At 38.9% G+C, this 26,168-nt stretch overlaps 1 protein-coding gene across 13 annotated transcripts in view; it reads right to left on the bottom strand.

The window, feature by feature from the left end:
* LOC122793337 (PDZ and LIM domain protein 5-like) overlaps positions 1-26,168 on the bottom strand; it is a 2,364,325-nt gene that overhangs the window by 674,282 nt on the left and 1,663,875 nt on the right. For 11 of the 13 annotated variants that reach the window (XM_044061256.1, XM_044061255.1, XM_044061265.1 and 8 more), the window contains one exon: positions 24,443-24,670. The exons of the other annotated variants lie outside the window; for them this stretch is intronic. In XM_044061256.1, coding sequence (XP_043917191.1) covers positions 24,443-24,670 — 228 coding nt within the window. The remainder of the gene's footprint in view (positions 1-24,442; positions 24,671-26,168) is intronic. 13 annotated transcript variants of the gene reach the window in all.

Here is a 26,168-nt window from a genome sequence, read left to right as displayed (position 1 = left end):
GTTACTGCTTTCATCTGTCTGCATCACAGACGATGATCTCTTGAATAGTTCTACTTAATGCCACGCCCCCACACACACACACCACTTCAACATACCCTGCAGCACAGAACTCTCAAAAAATATCTAAACAGCCTAGTGTTTCATTTTGTGGCTACAGACACTCAGGAGAACTTGAGAGTAAGGCAACCACCTAACATGTCAACAACTCGCACAGTCGAACTAGACCTCAAAGTGGAGAAGTTCTGACACTGCAACTTACTGACTGAGCACATCTGGCCTCTTATGCTGTGTGCCATGATTATCACTATGACAAGAATGAGTCGATGAACATGTATGTGTCAATCATCCAATAAATAGCACACATCTATATATAACTCTTCCTCAGCTACAATGCATTTTGGCTAAGGTGACTATGGTGGCAGGCAGTGTGGACAATGATTATGAGCTGCTAATAAACAATATTAGTGTATTAAATCAGTTTCTGCAATAAGGCTGAGCACTGAAAACATACTTCAGATGTCAGCAATACAATGGATAGTAAAGAGGGTGCCCCATGCTGGGGATGGGCAGTCACCCAAAAATGTGGATGAATCAATGGCATCGGTAAGGATTTTAATAAGAAACCTTAATCGGAGGGAAGACTATAATGAGTTCTATAACCTCCCTCAAATTTACATGCACTTTTGATTAGGTGGGCATATTAAACATACAAGCCAACAATGAAATGTTACAGCTTGAAGATAAAAAGATGACTTGCATTTAGTTCATCCTTCTATAAGCAAATTTTGCGACCCCTGTAGCTACACAACAACAAAATTAAATGACATTTAAAAAACTCGACACACAAAGGAATGTACATTTAATAAAAAAGCACATGACAGCCTGTCATCCTCCATGCCCCAATAAGTAGGGCGGTTTATACAGCACATCTGGGAATACCTGATTTATAAAGCAAATCAAGTTTTATTTTCTTCAAGCATGACAGGTGAATGCAGAGAAACTATGAAGGACTAGATGAAGCATGCAGGGAATCCTAAATAAATTATTTCACAGCCTAGCTCTCGACCAGCACTTGTACTATGCACTAAAAGGAAAAGACAAAAGCACTCACAGACTGCAAAAAAGTGAAGAGGAGACGCAAAATACATAATGTAAGGGACAGAAGGCGAAGATGAAAAACTGGCCATCCTGGGTGCTTCCAATACAGAGGTGCAGCTACTACAAAGTCCACTAAAAGGTCATTAAAATAAAAAACACAATGAACAATATGAGTATTGGAGGGCTAAATTATGCTGTTAGTCCAAAAGAATGAAAACCTCTTTCTTTAATAGGGAGCTTCATTCCTACATTCTGCTTGTAGGGGAGACCATTTGAACTCTCTACCCAATGTAACAAACTCCAACATTTCTATACTTCCCATAAAGTAAAACAATGACCTAAGAAAAAGGACAGCTTGTACAGATAACCAGGTTGTGAAGAAGCAGTCCAATGCCATATGTAGAAATCAGATTATGTATGTCCCTAGCCCTTAGCAGCATCTTACATTCACCAAGAATGATACCACAATACCAACAAAAAGTAACCGACTTCAACAATTGTCTTAGTTTCTGTTTTCATTCCAAGAGTATCCAATATCTGTCTGCCTCAGATGACATGGTTGACAGGCCTCGATGCTTTGCCAGAGATGGCCACCACCTGTCACCCCTGGTGTTCTGGATTCTGGCCAAGGCTCTTGCCTCCCCCATTGTGCCTTTTTGAGGCAATGCCCCAAAGACAAATCTTCCAATATAAAAGATCTGTCAAAAAGCAAACTGAAGGTCATGCTGCTTAACACTAGGAGCCTTAACTGTAAAATACACTCAATGGAGGCTCGCCTCACAATGGAAGATGCCGACATCTGTGCAGTCACGGAAACCTGGTTCAAGGCTGCGGAGAGCACCCCTGCCTTACTAGGCTATACCTCATTCCACACATTCCAACCCCAAAATGAGGACGGGAAGACTAAGGGTGGTGGAGTTTCTATTTTCATTAAAGACAAGCACACCTACAGACTGGTTTGTCAGCATGATGCACTAGAACTACTCCAGGTTCAATTGACAGTTGGAAAGACACTCATCCAAGTTACAACCATCTACAGACCCTCCTCCATGACTCAGGACACCCACTCCTCCTACCTGGACCTACTTGACTCCATCAAAGTACCCCCTAACACCCTGATCCTTGGTGACTTCAACTACCTACCATAGACTGGGTGAACTATTCCTGCACTAATGCAATCACTCAACAATTCCTTGACTTCATTAATTCTAACTCACTAGACCAGCTTGTCTCATCCCCCATAAGAGGAGATAACATTCTGGACTTGGTTCTCACCAACATGAGCGACCACTGCACCACTCCCATAGTAAGTTCTTCCCTGTTGAGATTACACCATCGGTCTGTCTCATTCGAAGTTTCTATACCACCCAGCCCCCGCCACCGTAACCAGGTTAAAGAAATTCTCAAAAGCTGACTACAACCTCCTAAGGGAGGGTATCTGTAGCTTAACACCACTGCCCCCCTCAGAGGATGCAGACAACAATGCTGAACAGTATGCCAATACAGTATACAAACACATGTACAGCTACATGGACTCAGCCATACCCAACAGAACTAAAACCTGCTCCTCAAGGAAACACAAACCTATCTGGTGGACATCCTTTATCAACAGGCTTTACAACAAAAAGAAGAAACTGTTGTGCAAAGTTAAAAAGGCACAAATTCCCAACTGGAAAAACTCCCTCCTTAGCCTCAACACACAAATTAGATCACTAGTGAAAACCTCCAAAGACTATTATGAATCAAAACTAGCCTCCGAAACAATGGGAAACTACAAAGCCTTCTTCAGTTACATCAGGAACCTCCATGGCAAAGCCCAGATTTGTTCTAAATTAGTACTTAACAGTACCACTTACACTGATCCTGTTGACTTAGCCAACCTGCTAACAGATAGGTTCAGCACAAATGTCACCTCCCTGTCCCCCCAAAGGCCCATTCGACATCCCTGATACATGTCCCATACCTCACATCTCCAGAGATCAAGTGTTAAAGGCAAAAAACACAGCTTCCATGGGACCTGATAGTATCCCAGGCTGTAATGTGCACCATCTCCAGCAAGAACTAGCCTCGCCATTGAGTACCCTATTCACCTACAGCTTAAGTACAGGCTTCATTCCAGCAAAGTGGAAAACTGGCATTGTCATCCCCTTGCACAAAGGTGGTGCCACTACAGACCCTAGGAACTGTCAACCCGTTAGCTTGACAGGTCTCATCTGTAAAGCCATGGAGCGTATTATTATGGACCTCATAAACAGGGACAAAGGAATATCCAAGCACTTGACCCCACCCTGTTCAAATTCGTCAAGGGCAGATATTGTTTGTTGAACTTGGTTGACTTTTTTGAGACTGTCACCAAGGCACTGGATGAGGAAAAGTCAGTACATACAGTTTACCTTGATTTGGCCAAAGCCTTTTACACAATCCCCCACTCAGGCATAATCAAAAAGCTAATATAACTTGGCGTAAATCTCTATCTCATCAGGTGGGTGGCAAACTGGCCCACTGATAGGACCCACAAGGTCAAAATAGGGGCCTCCATCTCCGACAGCAGACCTGTCACTAGTGGTGTTCCCCGGGGATCTGCCCTGGGACCCCTACTCTTTGGCATGTACTTCTCAGAGCTCCAGGCAAAATCAAAATGCCTGTGCCTGACCAAGTTTGCAGATGACTAAGTTGGGTGCTGTCATTGGCTCCCCAAATTATGTTAACATACTGCAACAGGGTCTCACAGCAACAAAAGACTGGTGCCAAAGTCATGGCCTCAAGCTAAATGCAAAAAAAGTATCATCATACCATTCTGCAAAAACAGAGCCCCTACTGATTTATCATCAATGGCAATCCCCTAAGCACACAACCTGTGGTGAGAGATCTGGGTAAACAGGTTGACAACAATCTCACATTTGGCCACCATGTAGTGGCAGGGTCAGAAAAACCTTTTACTTGGTTCGTCTCATAAGTAAAGGGATTGCATCGAGAAAAAAGGTGGTTACTACTTCATTGTACTCCTCCCTCATTAAACCAATAACTGAGTAAAATGCCCCGTTTGGTATGTATCTCTCCAAACACCTGCACCAGCTGGAAATGCCAAAGAAATACCTTACAAAGAGAATGCATGGCCTCCAACACCTGCCCTCTGTGGACAGGCTCAAATTACTTTCACTTTACTTGGTATTGTACAGATTGCTTAGAAGTGATCTGTGTCTTGCCTACAAGTCAATCTCGGACCCTGCTCTACTAGACATGCTCCATACCCATACGTCTAGCTCCTCGCGCATTAACTGCTTGAAAGACATAAAACTAATATGCGACATTAACAAAACCTGCTGGAGAGACAGGTTTGTCTTCCAGAGGCTGCCTCATCTCTGGAAAAGACTTCCCATACATGACAAACAGAGTACGTCGCTGACCCTCTTCAAGTGCAACCTTGATGAGTGGATGGGAAACCACAAATTTGTCTCATGGGTTCCACCTGTGACCCTCATTGACAGGTGCAACAGGTGCTGAATGAGGTTTGTTTTTTGGGGATAAACTCTTAGCTAGGCTTGTAAGGGCCCCAGGGCTATTAGCCTAGTAACCTCCTATGATCCTATTTTCCATGACAGCAAACAGGTAGCAGTAGCATCCCTCTTCAAAAAAGATAAGATTCACATGGGTACTGAAGGTGTATGCTTACCAGTTCTGCAGGTCCTGTGCGGAAACACATATTCAGTACAAATATGTTCTCGGTCCGAACAGTCTCCTTTACCTATATTGTCCAAGACCTCACAAGCCATCACTGAAGAGTGCAAAGTGTATTGCTACCCCTGGCCATAAAGAAAAAAATGTCAACATCAAGCTGCCTCTGTTGTTAAAGTAACTAGGGACCCCCAAAAGGTGGAAGACCTAGACTAGGACAAACAACCTCATAATAAAGCTAATGTCTTAAATGACAACACACTATACACACAGTGCTAAAACTTGTAGTAAATGTCAATGTGTGGCACTAACCATTGCATACACCATCACCCTTATACAGCCTTAAAACTACAAACCACTTTTATGGGTACAGACTGTTGATTAGTCAGGAAATCCCCCTTCATGCTCTCCTTTTTTCCTGAATACTGTCATGGGATCTTTTACTTGGACATGGATATTCAAATGAAGAGCACTAGAAACTGAAAACGGCAAAGGGTACCTTGGTTTAATACCTTAACTGAAGAATAACCCCCACCCCCCCACCCCTTCAGTCAGTTGCTAGGAAAGAAATACACTTTTTAAATGTTTGATAGCATTACGGAGAAAAATATGATGCAGTAAGGCCCTTGTGGAAGTGTCTGACCACTATATTGTTGGTGCCAAGTACAAAGCATACTGCAGCATATCACGGATTGAGCAATAAAGAGGACATGAAACTTACAGTGTCTGTGCAATCAGCACTTGCACACACTAATACTAAAAGGTTCAAATGTCGTTAAGACAATCCCCTGACAAAAAGACTACCTGTATCCTTAGTAATAACCATGTTCACAGACGCCGTTGAGGTTAGATCAAACTGACATTATACCAAGCTGACAATCGTGACAGGGCTACATTCTCTGAACAGGAGATAATATATCTCACAAACAGATAAAATTACCAGGATACAGCAGTCAACACTACACTTCAACAACTGGACTAGTTTTCTTTGCTCATTGCAATCAGCTGGTTTCAGGCACAGCAGGAAACCACCCAAGAAGTAGCATCAAATAGGTCAGTATTCACTCAGAAATGGGGAAGGTGGCAAGCAAAGAAATCATTCAGTCATGACATTATGCTTAAGATGGAATTCTATAGCCATGTCTTCAACTAATTCTGGTCATGTTTGAACCTGTCTCTGTGGCAGAGAGAAAGAGTTAAAGCCCTGACAGCAACCCAGACAACATAAGTTCAACTAGCCAGTCAAGCACTGGACCAGTCGGAGCAGGAGGGTGGAGAAGCTAGCACCTATGTTTTTTCCATCCTGGGAGAGGGTACAGTGGTTCCTATCCAGCTTACCTCTCACTACAGTGCTAGGCAGAGGCCTCAAGCATGCAGCAGCAGGGTGGATGCACAACAGAATACATGGGCTGAATGTAACCAATCTAATGTTAGCCCTTATTCTCACATGAAAATGAGCACACTTGCATAGGTCAGGAGGGAAGTAGGTAGTCTCTACAGTGATGCAGGTGCTCACATTACCACCAGGGATGGGACTAGGCCACATTTCAAAATACCCCTACAGTCTGCAATCTAGATGAGGCAAAGTTACTAAGGGAAGGGTACTGAATAGTTCATAGCCTTGTGACAATTAGAAAGGGTCCTTGTTCAACTAGTCCTACTACAAAATAGTAACACAACAGAACAACATCTGCATTGGCTATATAACAATATACCCCATGAAACCAATACTATAGTTGACCTTAACATAAGCTGGGACCCTAAGGACACAAACACCCCATCAATTAATTTATTTGGTTTCTCACAAAAATAAAAAATACAACCAGCATACACAAACAAGGAATCCATCTTAAGACTGGATTCTTACAAAACCAACCAAATCAATTCTACTAACACGACTTGGCACGTAAACCACAGCCAGAACTTAAAGGAGAAAACTTTAATCGTCACTTTCAAAACATACAAAGCTTAAAATTTGAGCGATTTCATTCATTCATGTTAAAAGTCGAACTTCATCCTAAATTTAACAGTTACAAATGATATAAACACCTTTGGATGGCTAAGATTCCTTTTCCCACCCTACCTGTTCCACTTTAGAATGTTTTTTACATTTAAATTACCATTTAAACCAGGGGTGTATCTACTTGCAGTTTAATTTGCCATCTGAGTTCTTTCACTTCAAGCAGGGGGTTGCAATCTCCCCACAAACTAGTAATTTTTTCTAATACAATAAAGATGAATGCTTTGCACCAGGGGCTACCCAAATTGTGCCTAGCTAATGCATTTTTAAGGTCACCATTTCTTAATGCCTGACAGTATTCCTTAATGCGATCACTCTACTTCCTGGTGGTTTTCTCTATGTAGAACGCATCACACTGAACACAAAAAGCAAGATAAACTAAAATGGTGGTGTTACAGTCATAGGCTTCTTGAAAGGAAATTCTGAACCTGAAGGATCTCAAAGTAAAAGATGCACCTATGGCTATATATCTGCAGCACAGGCATCTGCCACAGCAATACATTCCTGCAGTGGAGGTGGAGGTTTTAGTGTGATGGGAGAACCCAGAGTCAAACAGTGACTTGAGAGACTGTGTTTTCTTGTAGTCAAGGCAGGGGAGGGTCCTAGGGCCTTGGCCAATTCATGGCTATTGCTAATGATCTCCAAGTTCTTAGTGACAATGTTGCTTATGACTTGTGAGTCTAGGGAGATCGGGAGAGGGAATCTGGCTGCTGACAATATCAATGGCTATCTACCAACGTATGCTGTCAGACGCCATTCCTACGAACAGGTGAGAAACCTAAAGTACTTTAATTCAAGTGACCTCTCCTTCACTCTCCACAATCAAGCTCTAAAACTGGAATATGCTAAAGACCATGTCACTAGATTATGCTGTAACAGATTTCAATAACAGTTTCCTACATATCCTCAATAGCCATGCACCAGAGAGTTAGGTGAAAACCTGTAGCCTGGTTAACAAAAGACACCAGGGAAGTTCTTCAAAGAGACAAAGCACAGAAAAGATGGTCCTAAAACAAAACCCAATCCAGCTACCAACACTTTGGATACTTGAGAAATCTTGCAAAAAAAGTTAATAATCCTTTTTTACTAACCTGCAGGCAAGACACCAAAACAATCTCAAGCTATCTGGGTCCTCCATAAACAAACACATTACTAGAGCCTGCCAAACAACTACTCCCACACCAACAACCAGTAAACAACCCAGACAATACAGTCACCTAATTCAACTCCCATTTTATAAACTCCATACTCTCTCTCTTACTAAACAAATTTCTCCCGCCACCTTCACTACCCCAACCAGTTCCACATAACATCATAAAAAAATACCTATAAAAACTCAAACCATACCTCTCAAATGTCCAGATTCTTGACTCATATTTTTGGTCTGTTCCTCATAAAATGTATGATTTTCTGGCAAATTACTAGGATGATCTAAGGAGGAGTGAAGTCACTAAATAATGACATACATTTGTGTTTCAGACTTCATATCCATCAGAAAAATGCATGCTAAGAAAAATCCTGTTATTCTAAGAGCTTTTTAAGTTTATAAGAGCAATATTTAAAATCTGTCCTTATTCTTGGTCCTTTGTCCCCCATTCTGTCACACTTTGCCCAGATTATTTGCACTAAGAGTTTGAGAGGTATGACTCAAACAAACAACCTTAGCAGCAGACAACCTACCATGAGAGTACCTGAAACTTGCTTCTGAAGCTCTAACCTTCCCTGTTTCTACACTAATTAACTGATCCATAACAGAAATACCATGTCCCGGCCTTCTTGTAGAAATCTTTCATAATTCCACTCCGCAAAAGTGGAAATTCAACTGATCTATTCAGCTATAGACCCATAGCTATGCTACCACCGTTATCAAAAATATTAGAAAAATGTATCCACTCCGCAGTCCTCAAATATCTTACCCAAAATAATCATCTCTCCATGACCCAACACAGCTTCTACCCCAGTCACAGCACAATTACTGCTCTTATTAGCTTTACTAATGCAGTTAACCAGTGTCATAGCTTAAAGCAATTAAACTGGCTTGAACTGCACAGCTACCAAACATATTCGCAACTAACTACAACACACAAACTTATCCATAAAAATGCTCTGCACTACAAAACTTATTATTGCTCTACTGTCCAGCAAGGGACATCCGCTCTAGTAACAAATTCTTGTTACTTACAAACAAGTTAAATATTGTTGCAGGTGACCTGTTCTACTCCCAAAGCGTTGCTAAACTCTGGAATGGTATCCCCACACAAATAAAACTCTCTGACAAAATAGTTTTAATCCACTGCTTAAACAACATCTTACCCAGTCCTAGTCCTGCACATGCTCATCATCACGTTAAGACTTTGTGCTCACCACAAAATATTATCCAAATACTCGCCCTAAACAGGATACTGTTAACCGCTCACTGAAATGGCAAAATAATTTTTTATACATAACTGCTGTCTGTAGAATTCATTATGTTTCTCATGGGCTTTTTCTTTAGTAACTTCTACCTCTGTAAAACCTTAGAATGTATAAATGTAACTAGTACATGTGTATAAATGTAAATAGAAATGTAACTTCTCTCTGTTCAACTGGAACCAAGTATAATGCAATATAAACAAATGGAGCTTTTCTACCAGAGCCTCACCTGAAAATAAGTATAAATAACCCAGGCGGACTTTCCTGGTAAACAAACACAGACAAATCAATAAACAGACCACCACAATAGAAATAATGCCAACCTATTATCAGCACTCTTCTTGGATCTGTCAAAGGCCTTTGACAGTTTCCCATCAAAAACTTCTCAGAGATCTCTCTATCCTAGGTCTAAATAAAAACATCTCTCACCTGGTTTCATAGCCAGGGAACTCTCCTCCCTAGGTCTAACTCAGTCATCTCTCTCCTGGTTTATGGGTATTTCACAAATAGACAACAATCAGTAAAGAAACAAGAATTCTCCTCTCTCCTTCCTGTCACAGCTGGAGTCCCACAAGGATCAGTACTGGGCCTAATTCTATTTAATATATTTGTAAACAAATTCTATACTGCCACAAAAAAAAGCAAACACAGTTCAGTATGCAGATGATGCAACCCTCATCTGCTCTGCCCCAACATACAAATTCTCCAGGAAATCACACAAGAGTCTTTCACATATGTCGAATCCTGGTTAGATACTGCAGACCTATTCTTAAATGCAAAAAAGACTAAACTAATGCACTTTTTACCAAAACAGTTTTGATGCTCAAAAAACACAATTTCATATCATCTCCTGTGACAACACAAAAATTCAAGCCGTGACAGAAGCCAATTTAGAACAAATCAAATCCAAAAAACGGCTAGACTTCTCAGACACAGTTTAAGCGCTTTTTGTCCAAATGTATCGTTGGACTTCTTCAGATAAAAGGTACATAAAACAGTTCATTTAAATAAGCATCTAAAAGTCAGCTGTTTTTATGTACCTTTTAACTGAAGAAGTCCAATGATACAGTTGGACGAAAAGCGCTTAAATAAATTGTGTCCAAGAAATCTAGCCGTTTTTTTTAATTTGATTTGTTCTACAGTTTGATTTTTTTGTGTTTTTGGTTTTACAGAAGCCAATTTACTTGGAGAGCTCCTAGATGACAAACTCAAATGCGACCAACATTCTCCAATCTATCAAAAATACACACAAAAAATAGGCTCCATATAAAGCAAATCAATATCTTACAGTATCAAAAAAAAAATCCACAGCAGCAACTTATCTACTTCCATCTCTACTGTACACATTACTTATCTTCACTAATCTCAACAATACTCTCAAGTCCAAACTTGATGCATGTTATAATAAAATAGCAAGATTCACCACATATCCATCTCATAAAACCCACCACTGCACAGTCCTAAAGGACCTAAACTGGCTAGAACTCCCAAACCAGCTAACCTATTCTCAACTCAACACTGCCCACAAACTTATCTACAACCCAGATACAGCAACAACAGAACACTATGCTTCAGTAACAAATCTCTCCTAGATGTAACTAACTCATCTGCCGGAAACTCACTTTATTCTCACTGTGTCTCAAAACTGTGGAACTCCATCCCATTAGAGTTAAAATTTACAGAAAACAACAAATGCTTTAAAAGTCTGCTAAAACAGCATCTGCAATGCACTTGGCTCTGTTCTGATCCTGAATAAAACAGAAGCTGCAACATCTCTGACAAAACAACAACTGATCTTGTACTAAATTCATATATGGTGATTATTACACTTTCCCTTCTATCTACTACTGTAAACATTTAACTGAATATACTTTCTTAACTACCTGCTCATACTTAATTATTGTTCTCTCCCTCATGGTACCGCTGCTTACTAATTTCAACCCAAATGTCAGTCTTGCCCACCCCTTGTTTTTGTTTGTATTTTTGTCTACTACAACCTGATATATATACACACACACAAGTAATGTCTTATTTTCTCTTCTTCCTATAGTCATAACTTACATGATGAAAGGTTAGTATTAATCATCTGTTACACCTAACCAGGATGAAAATATTATCTACAAAGTGGAAAATGAAAATATACTGTATATTGCCTATGCATGTGAATATTGGGGCATTTCTCCCCAGGCCTCTGCTGAAATCTCAGTTGGATATTTCCCTGTCAACAAAGACAGAAAATGTAATAAGTACATGGTATTGGGAGAAACTATTCATACTCGGGTCAGGAGATATGACACATACCACAAGCAGAATGAATCTGATGGCTCGATGGAACAAGGGGTACTATAAACCCACATGGATGCCTGGGTGATAGCCCTTCTGAGAGTCCCCAAATTTTCCACAGCATGGAGCAGATGTAACCAGCTTAGAAGGACTTTGTTACCAGGTATGAAATGTACATTGGGCAAATTATCCCAGATCACATAACACACCTGCTCCTATCTATTTAATATAGAAATTTAAATGCACAACACCTGCTTTGTGTTGTCTTTTCCATGTGTGATTCAACTGTGTTATGCATGCATTTTTTGTACAGATTATTATATTATACTTCATATATATATTAGTGTGTATCTGTGATAGAGTGGAGCCTCCTCGGGCCCTGAAAAAAATGGACATGTATCCAGCCAGACTAGCCCGATTAACAAATGTAAAATAAAATAAAATAAATAAAATAAATAAATAATTTTATTTTCTATGACTCTTACCGACTTTACCAGACTGAACTTGAAAATGGTCCCTCTAGGTCCATGTAGAAAACGAAAACTAAAACAAATAAAATTATTTAGGGGCAAAAAGTGTTAAATTAGCAAAGAACGAAGATTCAAAATATTCAAGTAATGCAGAAGCTACTGTATAACTGCACCTATGGTAGTATCTGCCTTTTTTTAACATGTTGGTTACCTGGGCAGAGCACTGATAACAAGCATGCCAACTGCAGTCTCAGACCGGGTTTACAGTTAAAATACTAGTAATAAAAATGTAACAAGTACAACCAACAGTGGAGCAAAGGTATACAAACTGGTTACAAAAAAGATACTATGTACACATTTTACATAATGTTAAGGTGCACATTTTACAAGCATTACAGTGGAATCAGAGAAATGTTAAGAGTGAGAGGCAGGAATAGCCTTGGAAATTGTAGAGGGTAGCACAGGGGTGTATAGGACAAAGCAAAAAATAAGCAATTGCAAAGACACAAGTTCATGGAGACAGAAGGACAGAGAAAAGTAAATTTAAGATGACAGTGAGCAAGGAGAATAGGCAGCTATGTACAGCTATGTACATATTTACATGTAGCAGCCACAAAGTGATAACCAATAAAGAATTGTCATAAATGGGGTGACGTGCAAGGAAATTAACCTAGTGGAGAGTAGTAATTGATATGTCCTGCATTCCGACATTTGCATTTGTATTGCTCACACAAACAGTGGCATAGGTAAAAATATTATAGGCTTTGCATCAATATCATTTTACTTCTGCTGAAAAAATACATTTGATATAAAATGGAACATGCAATAACATCCTCTAAAATGTAACATCCACAGGAGCGGTCAATTTTGACAAGCTGGATGAATGTAAAAATATTCACAGAACTAATGAGCAAAAATATTTAGAGGCATATCTTGTCACCTTTCCTGAAATTGGGAAACCAAAACAAACAAACAAACAAACAAACAAAAAAAAAAATTGCAATACATAGAACTCTGCCCAGTGTTGTTTGTTTTTGAATGCCCTCCCCTGTTTGGAACAAAGGTCTTCTGAAGTACAACATGCCTTAGTCTCTCTCTACCACACATTGTTCACTCTCTTCTACTTCATGTCTCATCTCTTATATTTCTGATTAAATATACCTATCATCCTCTACTACTTTTTTTTAATGCTTTAGTGAACTACAAAATCCAGCAACTCTCCATTTAGCCACTATCATCAGTTAAAATATACATCATCTCCTGATTTACAAATCCATTTTTAAGCAAGTCATATTTCATTTTTATAATTTCTTGTTTTCAACATTCTATTGTTTTATAGCACCTGCTGTTTTCCTGTAATGTTGACATGCTTACAGTTTGGACCTATTTTATTAATGAAAAAGAAAATATCAACCAACTAATTCGGGCTAGACTTCAGTAACACAAAAGCAAAAAAAAAAAAAAAATGACATTGGCCATTTGGTCATGAGCAAAATGTGCTGATTAATTAGCACAGGGTACAACTGTACTTTCCCTAACTCCATTTTTATTGCTGTTAGGTTGCATTTCTGTTTTCCTTTCATATACATTTTTTTCATCACTAATCAGCTCCAGGCTCCAGTAGCACTGGGAAAGCAGTGATTTGGGCCTGAAAGGCGTAAACATCTGCTAAGCTAGCAGATTGTGGAACACACATTAAAATAAACAGTAAGAAGCAAAAAACAGCACTGACCTTGGTTCTTATGTGAAATAAATTATTCAGAACTTTAAAAAAATAGAATAAAATAGCACACAGAGGCCATTGTAAATGTATCATACTTGCTTAAAATAGCAACTGCATAAAATTAAAGGAAAAAAAAAAGCAAAGGTTTTGCTCCTTTTAAGGGAAAGTGAATGATTTACTCGGATATCAGCAGAGTATATAATGGCATTCCAAGAACAAATCTCATGCAAGAATAAGAGACGCAAACACATAAAAGGAAAACAACCATGAAGCAATCTGTCAGCTTTTACAGTGGCGTTCACACTATACTTTGCATCACCCAAGAACAAAAATGCATATGTTTTAAAGACATTACAATTTATCAGCTCTGCAGGCACAGTTCATGTCTACTTAAAACTGAAGCCACCCATTACTACTAAATTAATGAAGCCTTCTGACTGGTTCACATGCAGAACCTTTCCCCCTGAGAAAAGGCTGGAACTGAGCAGAGTTATCCAAGCCTTTCTTCACCATCACTTTTCCTTACTGACTTGTATGTGGCAGTAATTACAGTGATGTATGCATAAATAAATGAAGAATGAATGAATAACAGAGTTATTTCTAATGGTAGATGCAGGTGATGATGGCATACAAAGGACTTCTTGTAGAGTACCATGAACTGTTCTTAAAGTGAATGATCACTGGATTGCTCATCAGTGCAATATAGGTTGTTATAAAGTGGAGGTACACTTAGTTAAATACAAGGAACACATCCAGCAGTGGCAAAGATAAGATCTTTCACTGCTACATATGCAAACTGCACTAACAAGTATTACTAAGAAAATGTACGACCTCAGGTACCAGCAATCACATTCATTATTTAATACAGTAAGATTCAAAATATGGTAGAGACACTCTGAATGCAGTGACTATCTGCATACAGCTTCTGCAAGCAGAACAATGACTGTCATGAGAAGACTTTCAGCTTTTTACCACTAAGTTTTGCATGTTTGCTCTTTGGTTAAATCCTCAAAGAAATAGTAATTGCGATTAGATGTGGTATTATCCAATTCCCAACAAACAGTGCAGCAGTTAGTTACTCAGGCACATACAAGAGATTTACTTTCTACAAGTCAGGCAACAACATGTGTGCAGTCCTTGTTACTCAGTACAGCTACAAATGCCATTATGAATTTTGCATCTATCTACCGGGTCAAAAAATAAAAACGGCATTCCAGCTTCACAAGTTCTCTCAAAACACTCCGTAACCAGGCAAAACGTCTAATAACCAATGATAAAGCCTGCTACCTCCACCTACACCCTGTATGTGATTATTGAATGATTGATTTAATTAGTGATTATTGAACAATTATGTTATTAAGAATAGTATAAAACTGTGAGGCACTGTAAATTAAGTATTCTGATGAAATCTGCTTAGGGCAGATGAATGCGCTCAATCTGGTGGATTATTGGTGTAATAAAGACTCCACCTACAAAGCCAACATGAAAATAATCCCCAAAAATTGGGCTCTCAAAGCAACCCATCCCCTGACCCACACAAAACCCCTACCAAACCTGCCAACCTCTTCAATTCCTACTTCATTGACACCATCGCTAACCTAACCACTAACCTAACCACCACCTTTCCTACAGTTAACACCCCCACCAAGACAGCTGATGACCAAATCATCCCAGAAAACAATTCTACCCTCAACTCTAACCTAAAATTCTCCCCCATACCCACCATCACAATAAAAAAACTTTTACTTAAGCTAAAACCCTGTACTCTGGCCCCTGACAATCTACTCCCACACTTCCTGCAGCTAGCTGCAAACTCTATAGCTTATCCCATCAGCATACTCAACAGTTCAATTAAAGAGTCCCTTGTCCCAGACATCTGGAAAAAAGCATACATTCTCCCCTTACACAAAGGCAGCACCAACACATGCACTACAAACATTCGACCCATAGCTATCCTCTCACCCCTCTCTAAAATACTGGAAAAAATGCATCCATGCCCAACTCCTCAATCACCTGCTTGAAAATCAAATTCTGTCACCCACTCAGCATGGTTTCAGACCAGGGCACAGCACCAGTAAAGCCCTCCTCTCCTTCCTTGATACAGTTAACTGGGCACAGAATTCTGCTAAAATAATCACTTCTCTTTTCCTCGACCTCTCCAAAGCTTTCGATACCATTTCCCACACTATCCTCCTCTCTAACTATCTACACTCTACATTTCCCCACCTACCCTACAATGGTTCAACAGCTAACTCTCCAATAGGCAAAAATCCACCAAATGGCAACAGTCTTACTCTCCTTCCTCAGTACTTCCACAGGGGTACCCCAAGGCTCCATACTTGGTCCTGTCTTATTTAGCATCTTTATTAACAACTTTCATACCACTCTCCCACAATGCTCAGTAATCCAGTATGCTGATGACTCTACAATAATATGCACTGCAAATTCCAGCTCTGAACTCCAGCAGATCACCCAAAATGACCTCACCTCTACTGAATCTTGGAATCTTAACAATCATCTTGCCCTAAATCTAGAAAAAAAAACTAAACTAGTAATTTTTACCCCTAAGAAAACAACTCCCCTTGATAAAAAAACTCTTCAGTATACAAGCCCAGGACAATACCACTATAGAAGTTGTCCCACACACTAAATTACTAGGCATTATTATAGATGAAAACCGCCCTACACAAACAGTAACATAAAAAAATGCACCAAAAGCTCAGTATGCTGTACAGGCACCAACACTTTCTTAGCCTTTCTACTAGATAAACCCTTGCAACTACCTTTTTATTACCCTCTCTCATTTATGGTGTCCCTCTCCTCATTAATATTCAAAATTTTGCAAAATCCAAACTTGATACGTGTTACAACAGAATAGCCAAATTTGCCACCAAGGCCAAATTCTCATCCCACTACTGTATCTCACTGAAGCAATTAGGTTGGTTGGAACTTCCCCACCATCTCTCATTCACCCAGCTAACTACAGCACACAAAATAATCTACAGACCCACAGACTGTCCTGCTCTCTCAACTCTACTTGCCAAATACCAACCCAGCAAGCAACTAAGATTTGAAAATCATCTATTTCTAAAAGTAGAAAAGCCCACCTTACCGGCTGGTCAACTGCTCTACTCCTTCACCGTCGCCAAACTATGGAACTCGCTTCCTCCTTCTATAAGAAATACGGGCAGCACCACCACCTTCAAACAAACACTGAAAAATCATCTCAACTCTTCCTGGCTTATGTACCTGCTGTATAACCTAACATCTTCCTTCTGCTTATATTATAACTAAATTCCTATGCTTTTTACTACTAGTGACTGATGATGCTTTCTCCATATTTATTATTTTTTTTCTCTCATCACTTGTCAATACTGGTACAATAATGCTGATTAATTTACCTTCATTTTTACCACTCTGAATTCATCTGGCAACCAACTAAATTACTGCTTATGTATATATTCTGTATATGTTATTGTAATAAAACCAACTAAATTCCTGACTTATGTATATATTCTGTATATATTACCGTAACCACTATGTGTAACATGGAATCTACTTCTGTACCAATTAATGTTTGATTTTTTTTCCCCCTGCATCTATGTTCTTGTCGGAGATTTTCTCCCCGGGCCTCCACCGAAAATGGGCTCTTTTAGGCCTTTCCCAGTAAACAAATGCAATCAATCAATCAATAAATAAAACAAACATAAAAGCAGTGAACTCAGGCAAGGCTTCAAGCTTCAATATGACCCTTTAATGAGATAAAAATCCAAATAACACAAGTGCTTTCACAAAATGCTTCTCTAGGTGTCATTCAATTAACTAACAGTGAAACATTACTTTAAATACTTTAGTCAGACAAAATCACATGATCAGATTAAACAATTAATCAAACTTCAAACAGCCCAATGCCCATACATATACTTCCTATATAAAATCAAACATACATTATGTTACAACTCTTGTCAGCTTGTCTAAGTAAATAAAATAAATGCATTAAAACATATATAAACATGTATATGGAAATCTATATGTATAAAAAACATTTGCTTAATCAAACACTTAATGAAATAAAAAAATAAAATGACCTATTTATAAACCAAAAAGATTTTAGACACTTTTTAAAATTTTTTTTTAAAGACTGGGAATCCCCATAGTACATAACGTGAGTATAATAAACTAATAACCTACCTCTGAAGTGGCCTGGATTTTAACTTGGGTTTCAAAGAAACATGGTCATTAAGTCCATGTCCCGAATCAGCTCTTATTCTCACTTTCAAATTGTGCCTCTATCTCTTCGGTCAGATTCCTGACACCCCCCCCCCTGTCTTTTACTCTCAATTCTGGCAATAGGTTTTCCCTACATACAATTTCCTACATACTTGACACACAGCTAAATAAACAACGTGTACACTTTCACAAGTTGCTTTTATATGAAGTGGAAGGTAGTCCCTAACTCCGGGTGAATAAACTGTGAACTAGTATCTATATATGGGCAGAATGAGCACTTCCCACATGGTCGAGCCCTTCCTACTTCTCTTCTATATACTGCATCCTTAGGGGTACAGAGACATCTTTTTCTGGGATTTCATATTCTTAAAAGCAAACTGTGGTTCTTCATCAATCAATCTACTAACCTGTTTACCTGTTATCAAAATATTCCAGTTCCTACGTATAATGTCCATATAAGAAGACACATCTCTGGAATAACATAAGGATACTTTCAATCTATGTCTATCCTTACTCTGCAAACCAAAGTAGCTTCCTGCCCGTACAGCAACTGCACGGCTCAAGCCAAAATGTAATCAATCAACAAACAACCAGCAGATAATGACAAGCTGTACTACTTTGTCGGGTTGTAGTAAGGCACAAAGAACAGACCGATTTCGGCTCCAATAAATTTTAGCCTTCTTCAGTGTTAAAAGTCATGCAAAAAATGTAGTGCCTTAAATAACAAACACATAAATGAGTTCCTTTTTTTTGAATCCAAAAGGCTATGCCATCCAGCTTTATTAGCCCTGTTTCCCATGATTTTATCAATGACTGTAAATCTAAATGTAGCATTGAGATGTTTAATGGTTTGTTTGTTTGTTTGTGTCTTTTGGCTTTTCCCTGTTCGGGGTTGCCACAGCGGAACTCTGGTTTGCTAATGATTGGTAGTGGATTTTTACGTACTGGGTTACCAGCCTGACGCACAACCTTCAACGAGCCCCCATTCACGTATGCCTCCACACAGAAGACGCTCTAGCTGGGAATCGAACGGGACAACGTCTTGCTATGAGGCGACAACACTACCGCAGCACCACCACCATGAATTAAGATGTTTAATGGTATGCTTATATAATGCATTACTAATTTTTTTGTTTCTGATCCCACTAAGATGTTCTGAAATCCGAATCCTAAGGGGGTCTGGATGTCTGTCCAACGTAGAAGGCATGACAAATACAGGTTGCTAAATAAATAAGCCAATCTGTCCCACAATTTGCAAAAAAGGGAATTTTGAAAACATTGCCCGTATTGCTACTGGAAAAATCCCTCATTTTATTAATAGCCTTGCAGTGGGTACAGTGACCACAAGGTACACCACCTGTTAATAAGTCACCAGCTATTGTCTGTTGTCCAGAGTCACCCAAATTCTGGTTAATATGCTTATAGTGACTCAGTTGGGTCCCAGTGTTCCTCCTACTACAAAATGAAAATGAGCACCTGTCCCCCAGAATGATAGAAAAATAATAATCCGCCCTTAATATGTTCCAATGTCTCTGAACAATATTACGTAAAGTGTCCGTGTTCCTACCATAAGTGGTCACAAGGCGGATGACTGAATGTTGTTTGGTCCCTTGTTGTTTATATTGTAAAGTATCATGCCTGTCCAATAAGGAGACAGTGTTGCTAGCACTCAAGACGTAAACCATTGGGTAACCTCTGTCCCTAAATCGGGCAATGAGATCATCCCTATAACGAACACAACTATCTGGCTTGGAACAAATACGTTTCATTCTAAGAAATTGGGACTTGGGTATGTTCTTGCAGATGTGAGGTGGACGAAAGCTGGAGGCATGGAGAAGGGAATTATATTGGGGGTATTTCCTATATACCTGTGTGCCTAAGGTATAATCGGCATTCCTAGTGATCAATACATCCAAAAAATGATCCTACAGGAATGGTAACTGGTAGTAAATTGGATACCCCACTTGTTTTCATTATGGTAACTTACAAATTCTTTCAAGCAACTCTCAGCCGATCTCCATACCATCCAGCAATCATCCAAGAACCTCCTCCAGATGTCAATTTCATTTAAGTAAATGTTATGGGAACTATCATAAATTATGAACTCCACAACATATGCCATGAATAAATCTGCATAAATGGGGCAAATGTTGCCCCCATGGCAGTCCCCTTGGTTTGCCAAAAGCATTGGTCACGAAAGAAAAAAACATTCTTAGCAAGTATGTGTTCAGCAAGCCTGAAAATAAGAGTATTTGTTCCTGGGGGGTAAAGGTCTGACCAGTTTAACCAATACTCCAAGGCATACAGACCCGCCCAGTGTGGTATATTCGTATATAGGGATGACACATCTAGGGTACAGAGTAGCCAACCAGGTTCCAATTGTGTATCATCAATAATTTGAAGAAACTCAGTGGTGTCACGAAGTCTAGAGCATACCCACTTAAGCAAAGATTGTAACCGCAAGGTTAAAAATTGGGACAGGGGTTCCATGATGGAACCCCTACCCGAAACAATAGGTCTACACGGTAGGTAATTCGTATCTTTATGTATTTTCGGGAGGAAATAAATATATTGATTTATAGGATCCGAGACCATTAAGTGTTGCAAATCATGGTCCGAGATAATACCTTCCTCCCTAGCTAGGGCCAAAAACTGATCAATTTCTTTCTTAAATTTCTGAGTAGGATAAAGGGGCATGTTCATATAGTAACGTCCATCTCCCAGTTGTCTCATGGCCTCATCACTGTATTGTTTCCAGTTCATGACCACCACTGCGCCGCCCCCCCTTATCTGCAGTTAAGATGACCAAGTCCTTATTGTCAACCGATTCTCAAAAGCTGCTTGTTCAATCTTTGAGAGATTATTGGATTTACATACATATTCCCTAGAACTATAATGTAAATCCTTCAGAACAGCAGTTTGAAACATAAGAACATTGGGATGCAATGGGTGTGTAAACTTAGATCTGTGATACTGAAACCTGTCATCACGCATCTTATTATCAGAATCCTTATAAAACATTCTTAAATTCAGTAGTCTGCAAAAAGCCGTAACATCTTCAGCAAGTCAGTCTTCAGAAACAAAAAAAAAAAAAACAGGAATAAAATTTAATCCCTTATTTAGTACCTTACAGTGATACATTTGAAATATTCAAAACATTATTATGAGTTATTTCCAAGTCATTAATTCCAATATGACATCCATATTTCCTATTTCTTGTGTGTTTCCTACCCCTCCCAACCTGCCGTTGTCTAAAGGGGTGGCTTTTTTAGGTATAGGTGAGTCAACGAGATGCTGTATATCGAGATCAGTTACAGATGATGATTCATCCCCTGATTGGCTTATTTATTTAGCAACCTGTACTTGTCATGCCTTCTACTTTGGACAGATGTCCAGACCCCTTAGGATTCGGATTTCAGAGGATCTTAGTGGGATCAGAAACAAAAAATTTAGTAATGCATTATATAAGCATACTATTAAACATCCCAATGCTACATTTAGATTTACAGTCATTGATAAAATCATGGGAAACAGGGCTAATAAAGCTGGATGGCATAGCCTTTTGGATTCAAAAGAAAGGAAATGGATAATTAAATTAGGTGCATTATTTGCACCTGGATTGAATGAACATTTGTAAGGAACCAGTGATTGTTCAGCACTCATTTGTGTTTGTTATTTAAGGCACTACATTTTTTACATGATTTTTTAACACTGAAGAAGGCTAAAATTTATTGGAGCCAAATACGGTCTGTTCTTTGTGCTTTACTACAACCCAATAAAGTAGTACAGCTTGTCATTATCTGCTGGTTGTTTGTTGATTGATTATCCTTATTCTGCTCATATACATGTGTATTAACCTGTCGTTCTGAAAAATAAGGCTTGGCTTTGGTCTTTCTCATATTCATAACCATAGTGATATTTCTCTGTATATCCATGTCATTATAACCCCTGTCCTTCACTCTCAGTGAGAACAACCTGTTTAATAAAGTCTTCATCTCTAACATCAAGTCTGGATGCTCTACATATCTGGTTCTGTACTACATTTCTAAAAATATGTGGCATCTGCATGCTATCCCTCCACAATAAATGATTAACATGGCAATTTTTTCTATGCATCTTAGTAAAAATCTACATTTATCATCCACAAAAATGGCAGTGTCCAAAAAATCTATCTTATTCTCCGACCAATTAATTGTAAACTTTAAATACTGGGTAGACTGATTAATATATTATTCATATTCCATGAGGGATTCTAAAGTCCCTCGACATAAAACAAATAAATCATCAACAAACCAGCGAAAAAACAAAATCTGTTGCTTATTAGGGCCGTTGAACATAAATTCTGTTTCCCACATAGCCATCACTGCATTGGCATAGCTACTGGCAAACGAAGTGCCCATAGCTACACCATTCAGTTGCCAAAAGCAGTCATTTCTAAACATAAATACATTATTTTCTAGTACCAATCTTAACAATTCTTGGATTTTGTGCAACTTTACTTTCAGTGAAATCAGAATAATTTTTAATAAAAATAATAACACTCTGGATTTCCAATTCATTTGGAATTACTGTGAATAAGGAAACTACATCTAAAGTCACAAGTAAGCATTTCCCCATATTGATATTCTTATGCGTATAAGCAAACAAATTCCACAGAAAATGTTCTGCATCTTTCAGTATATATTTTCTGTCTTATCTAATAGGGGCCTGAGTTTTTTTTCAATATAAATAGACATTGATTCCGTATACCAGTTCCTACCAGCCACAATAGGTCTCATGGGTGGGGGTGACACTATTTTTGTGTATCTTGGGTAAGCCTTATATAATTGGTGTGGTGGGATGTGGAATCATGAAATATTTCAATATTGCATTGTCAATTATACCTCTCTGTAATAACTCGTTAATTTTCAGTTCAACTCTCCTAACCATATGTTCAACCTGAATAGTTGGTATACGAACATAAAATTCAGGATCACTCAGCATTCTATACATAGCTTCATCATAACGGATTTTGTCCAATACAACTATTGGGCCACCTTTATCGGCTGGCCTTATAACTATATCTGGATTACTTTGTAAAATTTTCAGCGTTTGATACTGATGTTTGGGTTAGCTTAAAACGCTTTCTTTTGTTGTTGTTTAAATTCCTATCTGCATTTAACTTATAAACTTCATCTATCCAAAGCTGTTCAAATGCACTGACTAATGAATTGAAGTACTGGGCTTCTTGTAATAATCATATTCAGAAATACATACATTCTGAGTATCATCAAACATAAGTTTAAGCATAAGGTTACAACTGAATTTTTTAATGTAAAAATTACTTCAGTGAAGTTAGAATCTCATGTGAGTATAAACGGCAGCCCTTTTCTTAAAACATACATCTCATTGTCTGACAAAATATAGTTTGAATGATTTCACACTAGGTCTTTCAGCCAAAAAAAAGCTTTTTTGAGATTGTAGGGACTCACTGTGGACACATTGTGTTTGACTTGACTCAGACTCCTTCACCTCTGTTGTTCTCTCACATGTAGTGGCTGTTCTCTTATGTGAAATGGGAATAACAAAGTCTGCAAACCTAGAGACCGTAAAATAGTATCTCTAGTGGTATTGGCTTGATTAGACTCTGACAAATGCTCCGAACATTCTGTTTGATGTACTTGTGCTGTAACTGTTAGAGTCTTACATCTGGCTCCCAGTTCTGTCTCAGTACGTGGCTGTTCACTAGGCGTTTCCGCTCTGGTGACCTCCAAAAGAATGGCACCTTGATTGGCCAAAACAACTCCCATGTGAAGGAACTGTTGCCTGGGCGTCATGTGAGCTCTCCGTTATACGCTGAACACAAGGCCAGGTAAAAACATTACCTAGCTCAAAATCCTTTCTTTCCCTTAATAGTTTCTTTACTTTAGTCAAAATCTTTTTGGTTTATAGATAGGTCATTTTATTATTTTATTTCATTAAGTGTTTGATTAAGCAAATGTTTTTTATACATACAGATTTTTCCATATAAATGTTTATATATGTTTTAATGCATTTATTTTATTTATTTACACAAGCTGACAAGAGTTGCAACAGAATGTGTGTTTGATTTTATATAGGAAGTATATGTATGGACATTGGGCTGTTTGAAGTTTGATTAACTGTTTAATCTGATCATGTGATTTTGTCTGACTAAAGTAGTGTTTCACTGTTAGTTAACTGAATGACACCTGAAGCATTTTGTGAAAGTGCTTTTGTTCTTTGGATTTTTATCTCATTAAAGGGTTATACTGGAGCTTGAGGCATTGCCTGAGTTCACTGTTTTTCTGATTTATGGACTGCTGTTTTACCTGAACACAGGTGTTTTGTGATAGTGTGTTTTTAAATAAACAAACATGAAAACACATGCAAAATGATTAATAAGAAATGATCGCATATACAAACGCACAGCAAAATTTACTATAAAACTAGCAGACATCCTGTTAGTACAATATAACATTCCTGTGGTAAATGCAAAAAAGTGGTATTGTTTCTTTCTTTCAGCATCTGTACCTATGAAATTCAGACTGCATGGAGGAGGCAGATTCAGCCTGTCTCTCTGAAGGATAACCAACTGCTGCCTGCTTAACAGGGGACGTGGAGGGTTCACAGGTCTGTACAGCTACAGTACATTTTCCGGCATCCACAAGAAAGGATTTTACTTCACCTGTATTATTCGGCAAGCATGTGGCATCTGAGAAGTGCTCTGTCACAGCAGATTCTGTTATTACTTTAGAAAACCTTAAACAACAAAAAAGTATGACAATTAAATTAGTGAAGAAACCACACCAGATTCTGGAAGTTTTGCTTTCAACACCTGCCAAGAGGTGTTCTCCCTCCATTTCCTTTGCTAGGGTTCTGCAATTTAACACTCAACTTAAATGCCTCTATTTTTTCTGTATCACCATCTAGCTCTGTAGCAAATACTTATCTGAATATTTGTTACTGGCAACTGCAGGGAACAACACAATGACCTTTCTGGGAGCATTCCATAATGACAGCACACCAATTAGAGAATAATGGACCAGTATATTAATGATAAAACACACAGCACAAATAGTCTATCTCTCTGGTGTAATGCTACAAATGCATCTCAGCCAAACCATGTTCAAGCAGCAGCAGAGAAAGCTTGAACAGCCATGGGGCAAGAGTGAGCAACCAATGTCAGCTCACACATCCTGGTAGGAATGATGTAATGTGGCCTACAGCAATACTGACCCCAGTGTGAGTGTGAAGGTAAGCATGCCACACTTTGAGGCAGAGTGATCACCCTACTACAGCAATGCAAGAATCTAAAGATACATGTACAATGCAAACATGCACTGCCCCAGAAAGCATCTACTATTGAAAACATGCACTGCCCCAGAAAGCATCTACTATAGGCGTCACTGCTTTTTTGGGGAGGGATTAGTTTCATAGGCAAGTACTAGGATAATTGCTCTTGTGGGCCACTTTAAGTCTAGCCTATTTCCCTTGGTGAGAATCAAAACCTGCACCTGTTGTCTGTGAGGTAAACACCTTAACCATTATGCCAGCCCCAAAAGTTAATGTTAGGGACCAACCTCATGTTAATGACAGCCTACACCAAGTATTCATCTCTTACCTCTGAGGGAACTGAATGGGCCTATGACCTCTCACTCCAACCAAAGAACAAATAAGCCACAGGGCTCTCACTCTGGCCATGGAATGAATGGGCTGGCACTTGCCTGAGAAGGAACAAGAGAGTTGGAATGTGTTAACTGGTGAGGGGAGGGGCAAGGGGGCTTTAAAACAAACAAACAAGAGAGCTAGACCTATCCACCCTCATGTCAATGACAGCTTATTCCCATTATCCAACCTTTACCTCTGTGGGAAATGAATGGACCTATGACCTCTCACCCCAAACAAGGAACAAATCAGCCACAGCGCTCTTGCCCTAGTTAGGGAATGAAAGGGCTGGCACTTACCCTGAGAACAAACAAACAATAGAGCTAAACTGGTAAATCAGAAAAGCAAAACCAAACCAAGGAGAACAACCCCATTAGACTAGTAACCACCAAACCAAAATAAATGGGGTATACGCCCACAGCCAAGCCATTCATCTTGTGCTAAGAAAAATACCTGTAGTCCAATGTATTAAATGGAAGCAGTTTATTGAAAATTTTTTTTAAGTGCTTTCATATAAACCTAGTATCAAACGGACTTCATTAGAACAAATTCTTCCATCTCAAAGCCATCCCCTTATATACTACATCTTTGT

Source organism: Protopterus annectens, chromosome 2.part0 (assembly GCF_019279795.1).
Source record: "Protopterus annectens isolate FY-2018-M chromosome 2.part0, PAN1.0, whole genome shotgun sequence".
NCBI classification, from domain to species: domain Eukaryota; kingdom Metazoa; phylum Chordata; order Ceratodontiformes; family Protopteridae; genus Protopterus; species Protopterus annectens.
The sequence above is the reverse complement of the archived record's forward strand: the minus strand, read 5'-3'. Positions and strand labels throughout refer to the sequence as shown.